This window comes from Beta vulgaris, chromosome 9 (assembly GCF_026745355.1).
Source record: "Beta vulgaris subsp. vulgaris cultivar EL10 chromosome 9, EL10.2, whole genome shotgun sequence".
In the NCBI taxonomy this organism is placed as follows: Eukaryota; Viridiplantae; Streptophyta; class Magnoliopsida; order Caryophyllales; family Amaranthaceae; genus Beta; species Beta vulgaris.
In genome coordinates, this window is record NC_079210.1 from 50,215,692 (window position 1) to 50,228,502 (window position 12,811).

Consider the following 12,811-nt stretch of genomic DNA (forward strand, 5'->3'; position numbering starts at 1 on the left):
AATCTATTAAAACTATTAAAAGGCTTTTCTAAACAAGGAACGGCGTCACGTGGCACTCTCCATACATTAAAAAAATTAGAAATTGTATATATGGGCTTTGATCCAGTAAACTCAAGTTCATATACTAAAGTCTTAACCACGAGACCAAATAACATTTTAAGGTACAATATTACTCCCTCCGTCTTTTTTAATTTGCTACAAGCACTTTTTCACAAAGACCAAGGAGGGAGTGGGGACCATTGACATAAATGGAATTAACAAAAAAGCAAATAGGTAAATTGTGGGACCTATGTATTATATATGGAAACATTTACAAAATCAAGAAGGGAGTGATGGAAAATTTGTAAATAAAGTGTGGGACTTATGTACTATATATGGAAATATTTGCAAATGTAGCAAATAAATTGAAACACCCCTAAATGGCAAAATGTAGCAAATAAAAAAAGATGGAGGGAGTAATAAATAAAAATTTTCCTTACACAAGATATAACTCGAGTCTAATAACTAGTTAAAATAAAAAGTGGTCAACGAGTCATTAACAAACTAGAGTATTCTTAGCATCCCTCTGCTTGATTCGTTTGTTCACCATCACCTTTATCTTTTCCTTTCATTGCCTTATTTCTACCCTTCTTGTTTTTCATCTTATTCTTCTTCTTTTCAGAGACTTGTTTTAATTTCTTCCCTTCCAACATTTTAACAACTCCAGCAAGGGCAATGTCAGGATCATCACTCCTTATAAGCTCCTCCGCGACTTCAGCTGGACTCACCTCTGTAGTTTCAAGTAATTTCTCAATCTTCTCGAAAAGCGAATGCTCCTCAAGGCCAAGGTAATTGGAAGCTAGTACCATGAACCCTGGCATTCCTAAGTAAGACATGTGAATGTGCATATCCATACGTCCTGGACGCAGCAAAGCTGGGTCCAGACGTTCTTTATAATTTGTTGTCAATATGATGATCCTCTCATCTCCGCAACTAGACCACAATCCATCGATGAAGTTTAATAGCCCCGAAAGAGAGAACGATTGCTGCATCATTTGAACAATATCACATTAATTAGTCACAATAAATTTGTTATTATTGGTAGACCTTACTTCCAGATGATTCGAATGGAACATCATAATATAGTGCTTGTTTCTTTTTACAAGATATTCGTAAACATTTGACATATGATATCTCCAATTTCTTATTGACAAAAAATCTAAAAAGTTGATATTATGAAACTACACACGTGATTATAAAAAAAACTATAGTGCTTGTGTTTTTTTTATATATACAAATGAAAATATTTGGTCAAAGATTTTAAAGAGAAACCAACACTATATTATGGGACGAAGGGAATAGTATACATTGGTTGTACCAAACTAACAATAAGTGTAACCTTAATCAAGGGTCTTGTACGTGCTAAAATAAATTATTAAGATTAAATTTTTTTGGTGGATAGGAAGAGATGGAAAAGTTATTAATGGTTTTTTTTGAGAATAGGAGGAGAAAAGGAAAAATATCAAATAGAAATTAATCTCTTTAAATTTACGTCCAACATTATACTCGATAATACGAAAAAGAATAGTTCATATTAGGTTTGTGTTGATATTAGCAAAATGTGTTTAAATAGGTTGGAGAACATCTTTGATGAATACTATCCCTTCGACATTAGGGCACATCTTGTACTGACAACCTCACTATATGCAAAATTTTCATTATAAAATGCTTGCTAATTTCACAACTTTTATATAGTACAATTGTACAACTATCTCCTCGTTTCTTACACTTTGTATCACTTTTAACGGACTGAAAAATAAAAAAAATCATCGAATGTAAAACAATGAAAAACACACAACAAATTTAAGTGGTTCACCAATTTGACTACGTCCACGGATACATAGAGAATATTTTATTATCTGAGGAAAATCGGATTACAGAAAGAATTAAACTTAATTAGTAGTCTAAAACAATTAGGTAAATAACCTATATATACCCCGCGTCAGAAGTTTCCGCATAAAATTGGTCACCGCCCAAACCACAAACTGATGCAGCTCCAATAGTTTATATTGAATTAATTATATTTCATAAATTACTATTTCGGTCAAATAAAGTCTTTTATACTATTTTCGCCAAATCGAGAGAAAAGGCCTACTAAAGTTTAAAACAAATTAAAGAATGAACAAGTAATTATACTAACCCCCTCAAAAAAAAAAAAAAAAAAAGTAATTATACTAACCTCTGAATTCTCCATGGAAACAGGGGCAGCTTCTGCTCCCTCATTACCATCATTATCATCATTATCCTCACCCTCCTCATCATCAGTATAACAATCCCTTGATTCTCTATTAAAAGAGGCGTTTCTAGACAACCGGACGCGCAATCGATATCCTCGATCACAAGAATGGACTTATTAGTAATAGAAACCATCAATTTCCTCAAGGTTGAATCATCATCAATACTAGCAAGTTGTAAGTCATATATATTAAACTTAAGGTAATTAGCAATGGCTGCAATCAAGCTAGATTTCCCTGTTCCTGGAGGTCCATAAAGCAAGTACCCTCTTTTCCAAGCTCTCCCAATTTTTTTATAGAACTCTTTTCGTCTTAAAAACATGTCAAGATCATCTACAATGGACTTCTTCATCTCTGGATCCAACGCCAAAGCGTCGAAAGTAAAAGGGTGATTAAACAACACACGATCCCAATGACAATACCTAGAAGACGAGCCATCGAAAGTGTGTAGATGAATCTCCTTCTTCATCTCTACCATATAGTCATATTTCTTTAGCACAACCGAGGGAAGGAAGCTATCGAGCACCATATCCTTGTATCGAGGGTCAAAGCTCAATTCGAACGATTTCCTGTTACCAAAATTGTCCTCCTCACCCTTATCATTCCTGCAAGCAAACTTCCAACAGAGTTTTACATTATTATGTTTGTCACTCAATCGAACATACTCAACGTACTCTTCCCCTTGGGCTAAGTGATAAGAAACGGGTGCCCCATTAACATTATTGCGGCACCCCTCGAGTCGATTCGATAAACATCGAAGGGTGGTGGAAAGGTATGCTTCACAAGCCTTGTAGATTCCGTTGCTACTGTAGCAACCATAGCCGCCCTTGTCGCCGTAGTACTCTTTGATTATGAGGGTGAATAATTTGGGATTTAAGATTGATGGCTTATTAAACCGCTTCCTGATCACCTCATCGATGTATTCACGGATATATTTAGGGACATGTTGATAGTATAATTGTTTGAAGAGTGTTAAGAATGCCGTACATGTGCCAAAGAAGGCGAATATAGAGGCTGCATTAAATTGAGTGTTCATGGTTTTTGTGTTTGTAGGGTTTTGGGGTGCAAAAATTGGGAAGTGAAATTAACTAAGATTAGCCTATTAGGTATATTTATAAAGATTCTAACCGCCATAAGAGACTCGATGTTTTTCAATTAGGAGGCCAAGCTTCTGTTTTTCTTTCTTTTTGCGTGGATGTTAAGGAAGTCATGAATATCTCTCTCTTTTTTTTTTTTTGACAGGGAATATCTCTCTGTCCTTGATAGGATAAATATATGTAACATATATAATTTTATCTTTGCGAATTTTATCACTTTGACAAATAAAATTCTATCATAAACCTTTAAGAAAAACACTTATCGTTCTTTGTTTATCTCTTTCTTCATTTTTTTTTATTTCTCGATTTTGCTAAATTTGCTCTTATTGATAACAGTTTGTTTGGTTTTTTTTTTTTTTTTGAAGAGAAATTTTATTAATTGAAACATTATGTGCATTTTAAGAAATGCGCATTAATCGAAATCCCGACTATATGAGCACTGGCGGATTTAGAGGGGACGTTGGGGGTACTGCAGTACCCCTAAAGTGGAAAAATGTGTAAATTTTAGCTGATAAAGGTTGAAGAAGAAGGAAATTGGAAACAAAAATAACAAAGCAATAAAGAAATGAAGAGAGAGAAAAGATATGAATCCTTGAAGAAATGAAACCAAATAATAGGAGTGTAGTATTTAAGAATAGTATTTATTTGTACTCATATATGTCAGGAAACACATCAACAAACAACAAAACTTATTGTAGAGGTATAGGATTTTAATGGGTATTATCCAATTTTTGGATGATGAAGGTATGTTATATGGAGGAGGGTGATCAAAATTGAGAAGAGGAGAGAGAACAAATATGGCAGTGGAAAGATAATGCGTGATAAGCGAATGAATTACAAGTAAACCACAAGTGGTATCAATTTTGGTGAGCTGCTACTTTAATTTGATTAGAGGTCCATTAAAGCAATATCACTAATTGAAGTAGCGGTATATCTTAGCTAACCGTTGTTTTTGTTAGCTTTTTAGTTTAATACTAAAAAGAAAAAAAAAATCACTTTCAGTCCTATGTGAACATTATCAAGGGAATTAATTTTAAAAATGGTATATAGAGAGAAATAATTTTGTTATTAGAATTAGCTGCTGAAAAAATTCGCATATTTTTAGAAGAAAGTATAATTGTATTTGAAATATTTATTTATTTTCATATTTTGGCATTTATGACCTTAATTTTTAAACAATGTTTTAGGTTGTAATATTTTGAACATAGAATATTTTTAAATACGATCTAGGGTGTCCATGAGGCTGATAAGAAACTTATTTTAATACAAAAAACATTTTCTGAGAATACTTTATAAATATAAGTTTGTTATACAGCGTCCCAAAACACTCATTAGCATTTGCCAATATTGTAACCAAGTTTATTTACAGTTGCCCGATTTAAAAATTCTGGATCCGCCACTGCATATGAGCGTAAAAGAGTACTATTCCATGGATGTGTTTGTGATGAAATTCTGCTTGCGTTGCGTCGTTGCAACCATGTAAAGATAAGAACACCTGGGAAAAGCTGTTAGCTATCAAAGGAGTGATGTCTTTGCAGTTTACTGTGATCGGACCAATTTAAGAGGCTCCAGAACTGTGCCAACACACAAATGTTTATGTGAAAGTCTCGTTTCACATTTTGGAATAGCCAAGTTTGACAAAGGACAAAGAAAATTTGAAAGTGTTCTATTTAGATGGATAAAACATTAGGATAAATTTAGGATAGTACCGGTACAGTGATGATTTTGATCTCTCTTGCACCTTGGAACAAAATAAAGCCGGAATTGACATTTGTAAAGATGAGATGGGGACCTGTGCGAGAGCAACCCAAAGGAATTCTTCTTACCAATTTTTTTTAAAAAAAAAAAGAGGAAGAAGCTTCGTTTTATTTAACTAGCTATGTAAAAGCAAGATGAATGCTTTTAATGAGAACAATACCATGAAGATTGAAAGGATAAGTCTTCCTTTTAAAACTATCACTCCATTGAAAATACATACAAAGGTCACTACAATAAATGAAATATTCTATCGACGAAACATGGATATCAGATAAAAAACCATTACATTCCTTTTAGGATCAGAGAACCATTTTAGCAGTACTCAAGACTACTTACATAATAGATACCGTATGAAATGAGAAAATACTACTTTTTTACCGCATCACAAACATCGCTTGATATGATCTTGGGAATCTTTCCACACATCTCTACCTCAATGTTGAGCATGAGTGCATGACTACTCCATCATAAATCTCCACTGATATTTGTGGTCTTCAAAGAAATAAATGGGGCATTTAAACATTGAATTTTCTGCTCGAACAAAGACGGTTAAAGTACTGCTTCGATATTCCAATCAGCTTCACACAACTCATCAAAGCAAGATATACTTATCACAAGGTAGCACAGACAATACCTTATGGATTATGTGCAATAATTAACACAAAAGAGAAATTGACCATAAATGAGACAAAATCCCAAAAGTGGACCTATGTAGCAAGACATACTTGTCACAAGGCAGCAGACTAATTTCTGGAATACTTGCAACAGAAAACAGAAACTGACCAGAAATAAGCCAAAAGTGGACCTATATAGCAAGACAAATACTTGTCACAACTCACAAGGTAGCAGAGTAATTTCTAGAATACTTGCAACAGAAAACAGAGAAATGGACCAGAAATGAGCCAAAAGTGGACTGATATACACAGAAAACCAAAAGTTTATTGAACTCCCACTTCTAGTAGTTCATAAATCCAGTAAGCAGCTTGTTCAAGTAACATTTAAACTGCAAGGGAAGTAACAAAAGGCTGGAGCAAGAGAAACTAAATATAGAATGACACAAATCATATGCTTTATGCTTCGGCTCTAAAGTCTTTTCTTATTCCTTAATCTCATGATCATCTTCATCCTCATCATACTTCGTTGTCCCAAAAGGCGAACTCAAACTCTCAACATAACCACACGCTATACTTAAAGTGTCAGCTACGTGTTCGGATCCTTGCCAAATAATAGTATTTTCTTCACATTCTTCTAGAGTAACCTTACTAGGGTCAAGTAGCTTAAGCTCCTCTGGATATTCACCTAATAAATACTTCCTCATCTCAAATAGATATAGCAACTTTGTGTCTCCGGTGTTGAGAGAGAAAACTTTCTCCCAAGAAGTGCAATCATCATGTTACTTCAACATCCAAACATCACAAATATGATAACCTTTCAAATAGCTCCTGCAACCCAAAGACAAGCACCCTTTCATCCGAAATATGTCAACTTCATTGTAACCACTAATCACATCCTTCAACGAGATTTTGTTCAATTCCCCACTAACTAAATTTAACCCAAGAATGTGACTTTTATCATCATTCCCACCATGTGAAACCCGAGGAGGCCAGTATATAGTATCATCAATCGACACTCATAATAATTGTCATATAAAGTAGTTGTTCTTTTCCATTTCCCAGTCCTCAAAGAAAAAAAATCAACATGACGCCCTTTCTGATCTTTCTCACTAATGCACCCTATCCTATCGTCATCAATAGAAGATACATAACCGAACCCGGAGCCGAAAACACCCATAGATTCAGGATGATTATCATAAGGACTACCAACCCTACTACATTGTTGAGTTGCAGGGTTACATAGATAAAAGCAAAAATCTTCGTCATAAGGACAATGATTGGATATTTACAGTAGAATGCAACTAATTCTTTCACATTGCTACATTCATGATTCATCTAAGGATAACCAGTAGTTTAAACTATCTAAATAACCATTTTCAAGCATGAGAACTTGAGGGCAGTAATAGGAGAATTTCAGGTGAGTTTTTTCGAATTTATTACTGGAAATTGTGGAAAACCAATACTTTGATACAGATTTGAATCGGATTAGGGATTTTACCGGAAGTCTAGACAGAATTTGCTCCACTATCAGATCGTCTGGAAGAATTGGGAGGTGGATTTCTGATTTCGCCGTCTTCTCCTCCATTTTTGCGAAGAACCAAAACCCTAATTTGGAAATTGGGGAAAAGAAAAAAAAGTTGAACTGGGTTGATTAAAAAGTTGAAGGAAGATGAAGCATAAGTTTTTCCCACTTCGTTAAATTGCGTAATTACGTAATTTCGTTAATTACGTTTTCAAGTATTCCTCCAAATAAAAAAGCTAAGAAAAGTAAGTTAAGGAAGCTGATAAACTATTTGAATTAACATTTTGTTATGAACAACTATAGTATTTAGGCTCCGGCGAGTCTCCGGATTTTCTTTTTGCTACAATTTATCTCTATAGTATAATGGAAGGAGTGAGCTATGGTGTCCTCTTTTGAAATGTCTATATTGCCCCCCTTTCTTTTCTAAATTACAAAAAGAATATCAAAATAAAAAATGACAATCAAAGAAAACTACTGAAAATTAATTTACAACACTCACTCATAAATCATTCACAAATCACTTAAAAAAATAAATTTTACAAATCACTCATACAATTGAGAAAATCACGTTATAAAAATCACACAAATCACTCAAATAATCAGAAAACTTTATTAGAACTTAAAATTAACGTACAAACTAATAACCTAGAATGTCAATACAGACAAAAACATTTACAAAAATTTACTTACAAATCACTATTCTCAAAAACCATTCACAATTAATGGTGGGTCATGACAAAAAATAGAGGTGTATTTGTAGTAAAATCAGAATTTAGAAATTAGACAAGGAAACAAATTATTTACCTTTTTTATAGTATTTCTTATATATAATGAAGCTTTTACATATATTTGTACCTATCTTTTTATATTATATAATAGCGATTAATTATCAAGGTAAAATGGTTTATGTAAAACTAGCCTTTTGTGCACGCGATGCGTGCGATGATATTTTTAGGCCTAATATTAAGTAGTAAACAAACTGAAAATGCAAGTTAGTATTTAAGTTCACCTCCATTTTGTGAATAAGATTCTTTCATGTTCTTTTTATGTTGTTATTCATTTTTGTGATTTTGAATAGTTTTTTGTTTCTCAAGTTATTATATGCGCATGTTCTTTTATAATCAGTATGATATTCTTTACTAAATATCGTCATGTTCTTTTTTGGGTTTTATTCATTTTTGTAATTTATAATAGTTTTTGATATGGATTTCAGTAGTTTCTCTATGATTCCAAAATTGTAACCGAAAAGTATAAGACAATTTCAGTTTTTTTTCCTTGTCTAACTTCTAAATTCTGATGTCACAAATTGATATTTGAAAATTTTCATCATTTTAAATGTTCACACTTTGAGTTTTAATTATATTTGAAATGAAATTTTAAATTTTCCATACACAATCTGATTTTGCATAAAATGGTCATTTTAATTTTTCTCCTTTTCTAAATTTTAACACTTTGAGTTTCAATTATATTTGAAAAGAACTTTTAAGTTTTTCATACACAATCTGATTTCGCATAGAATGGTCATTTTTTATTTTTCTCCTTTTCTAGATTTTAACAATTTGAGTTTCAATTATAGGTGAAATGATATTTTAAAATTTTCATACACAATCTGATTTTGCAAATTGATGTATGTAAAATTTTTTTTCCTGAAAATGAATTTTTGCAAAAGTTATTCGCAAAAAGGTTTGATATTGTTTTGTTTTTCAAAATTTATTTCTAAACATGGATATTTTGCAAAAGTTTTGGGCAAAAATTTATATTGGAATTTTAAAAGAAGAACTAAATTTGTAACGTTTTCATCGGTGTCGTAAATGAATCAAATTTCATACACATCTTGTTTTCAGATTTTATATGGAAATGAATCAAATTTAAGTCTAATTATATAAAGCCCTTTTCGACTAATTTCTATTATCTCCACTTTTTCAAGTACATAACAGTCGACTAATGTGAAATAACTTTGAAGATTAAAAGAATTATGTACCTGTTTGAAAGTTCGCAAATCGCTGATGGACGAATGTGTGATATCACTGTCAAAATCTTATGTTTTTCTCAGATTTGTATTTGTAGTTAATTTTTGTGAGTATATGTAACTGTGAATGGTTATTGAGAACAATGATTTATAAGTGAATTTTGTGAATGTTTTTGTATGTATTGACGTCTTAGTATATTAGTTTTAGTTTATAAGTTAATTTTTAGTTTTTGTAAAGTTTCCTGATCATTTCAGTGATTTGCGTGATTTTTACAACGTGATTTTATCAATTCTATGAGTGATTTGTAAAGTTTCCTCATATAAGTGATTTCTGAGTGATTGTTGAAATTAATTTACGGTGGCTTTGTTTGACCCCCATTTTGGTATTGAGATTCTTTTGTAATTTAGAAAGGGAAGGGGGGCAAAATAGTCAGTTCAAAAGAGGACACCGTTGCTCCCCCCTTCCCTTATGTAATAGAGATATCATTCAAGAATTAAAGTACAACATATCTCTATTATGTAAGGGAATGGAGCAGCTATGGTGTCCCCGAATGAAGAGACTATGTTACCCCCTTCTCATTCTAAATTACAAATTCACATACAAATTAAAAGGGGCTTCAAACAAAAAAAACCAAAAATATAATTATAACAATCACTCACAAGTCAACTGAAATCATAAATTGCATAATTTACGTTATGCAAATCACTAAAATGAGAAAACTTTACAAAAACTTAAAAATTCGCTTACAAACTACAACCTATGAAAAAATTGACTTCAAATCAAAGTGTCCACTTTTTTTACAATTTATGAAGTATGGTACTTAATTCATTATAAATCATAAATAAATTCAATAAAATTTCTATTTTGTTCATAGAATTTAACTTTGAAAAGTAAAAAAAAAAAAGAATGGTGAGAGACTTAAGTGACAGAAACTAAACCAATCAAATTTTGCAACTAAGAACAATTATATTTTGTATGTCTAATGTTCAAATTTTGACTCTTAGGCCGAAGAAAATCGAGTTTCTATTTCGAAAAAAATTCAAAAAATTCTAGTTAGTTAAATAAGTATTCTCATCCTCATTTGAAAAATTCCTCTTATTCATTATATGTATTTCAAACGTTTTCTATTCATATGTCATCATTAATTTTGATTATAATAATGGTATGGTGGAGTAATGGTTGGATTTCTTACTTCCATACTTGAAGTTGTGGATTCGAATTTTTATGTAATTTAGTGACTATACTTTTATATTAAAATTAGATCATTTTTTTTAATAATTTATGTAAAAGATAATGCTCATACAAATTAAATAAAGAGTTTGAATTATAGAATTTCTAGCACTTCCATATTACGGATCCCAAAAAAAACACCTTCCATACTTAAAAATCTAATCAAACTATATCGATCTTTACTTTCTTGTACTCAAATACTCAATTGTCATCTTCATCTTCATCAGATTGAGATGTAACTGTTCCAAAAGTTTGAAAAACTTCAAATCAAACTATTTTTGTAACCTCATGCGTTAAATATACATCTATAACAAAAAAACACCATCTTGGACTTGCCCAACTAGGGTATAGAGTACCATCAATGAAATATATGAAGATCTATAAAAGGTTTCTCACTAGAAAAACTCGAATACGACGAAAATATTTAATCCTATAATTATCCATGGAGAATTTGTCTTCACAACCGACCGCGAAGATAAAGACGTAATAATCAGGGTTAATAATATGATAACTTTCATGCTAAACATGAAATCAAGGACATAACTTATAGTCATTGTTATAGAAATAAACCAATCAGCTACATGAACCCATGATATGGAATAAAGGTCCAACATTTCAAGTATCTAATATACTTGAAGTTTATCAAAGTTTTTGACACGAGATGGAACAACGTCGAGGCATTAAGAGGAAAATTTGAGGGGGGGATTTCGCAAATCAAGGATAGATTAGATTATACATTGTTGGCGTGGCTTCTCCTTGTTTCGTTACTTAACCTCTCGTGTTTTTATAATTTTGGGTAAAATAACAATTACAATAAGATGTGTAACATCCTATTCTTTTGGACTTATTTTCACTTTAATTCAGTTTAGTTACTTTCTACCGTTCAGCTTAATTAAGTTTAGTTATGTTACTTCTATTTAATCCAAAAGAAGGCCCTTAGTAGCTCTACATACTTAATTTGGTTGTAATTTTAAGAAATCCTAGAGTTAAAACACCTTTAAAACACTTGTAATTTAAAATAGCTAATAGAACACCATCCGCCGAATCATCGATGTTACAAAGAAGCCAACCAAAATCATAACTTCAACAAGATAGCAACATTTTGCTCATTCAAATCCTAACATAACTTTGAGAACTGAGTGTTTAAATGAGGATGGCTGATTAAGAACACATGATAAATCTCTTCAGTCTTTTACTCTTAAAACCTTAAAAATCTTCTAAGCAATGATTAATAGTGTTCTCAAATGGTTCGTTACTACAATGGAGTAACAATAATCGTGTATTCCTGGAGGCTAGTTGCCAAGAGTATACGTTCATAAGTTCGTAACACGAGAAATTCAACTTTTGGGTAGTGATTTTTCACGCCACGACTTCTATAATTCATTTAGAAATAGTTATATTATAAAAATTCACTTATATAATTTGTGTACACATGTATTGCCTTTTGTCTATCTCTTATATCATATTTTTCCTTGCTCGTGTTTATTGTCCCATCTATTATCGACCTCCCATCGATTGGACATGCAACCTGCTTTGATCCAGTCTATACCGACCCTCGTCAAATTAAAGTGACCCTTTTATGACCTGATCGACTACTTGCGAGTGTGACTCCTTATACTCGTTCTTGGCCTAACACTCTCTCCCTCCCATACTCTCCTCTTTAATTCAAAGTAAAGTAAGTATGCAGACCTAACTCTTTACACCCTTACTTGTTGCATTGCATAAAAATTCCTCCATCCCCACAAGAGTATCACACAACTCACGAGGTATGATAAAACTATATCAGATATAGGCAGCATAACCTATATCATGGGCAATTTTGTCATTTCAAATAACTTAGTAAAATGGAATGCAAAAGCAAGGGAATGGGGTATTCCCCCTCATTCCATAAGTTAGTTCAATCTCTCTCCTCAACCTAACTCCTCAACCTCACTCCTCAACCTCAGTCATCATCCCACCCACCGGAGACCCACCCACCAGAACCGGAAGGTTTGAAGCCGGAACTCGCCGGAAAATTCGCCAGAAAGAGGCGTACCTGTGTTTTTTCGTGAATTGAAGGTATGTTTAATTACTTGAAAATTGTGTGGTGTACATCAAGAAATTTCTTGGGTTTTTTAAATTTCGTGGGTTTAATTCATGAAAATTGCATGTTAAAGTTCTAAACATGTCTTAATTTCGTGTATTATAAGTAGCAAATTTCATGTTTTTTCCATTCGTGGGTTTGTTTTATGGTGGTGTTAGAGCAAATTGAGTGGGTTTTATGCTCTGGAATTTGATACGAGTTATTTGATGGTGATTTTTGTTCTGAAATTTGACTTTTTACTTCTTGAAATTGCTTATTTTCCGG

The 12,811-nt window shown here is 32.3% G+C and overlaps 1 protein-coding gene across 1 annotated transcript; it reads right to left on the bottom strand.

Annotated features, from left to right (window-relative positions):
* Positions 1-437: 437 nt before the first annotated feature.
* LOC104885023 (AAA-ATPase At3g50940-like) lies at positions 438-3,309 on the bottom strand. The gene is made up of 3 exons (XM_048637212.2): positions 2,442-3,309; positions 2,219-2,370; positions 438-1,025 (listed from the first exon to the last, which is right to left on the bottom strand). The coding sequence occupies exons 1-3, from the start codon at positions 3,307-3,309 to the stop codon at positions 555-557; spliced, it is 1,491 nt and encodes a 496-aa protein (XP_048493169.1). The 3' UTR covers positions 438-554.
* Positions 3,310-12,811: the final 9,502 nt, after the last annotated feature.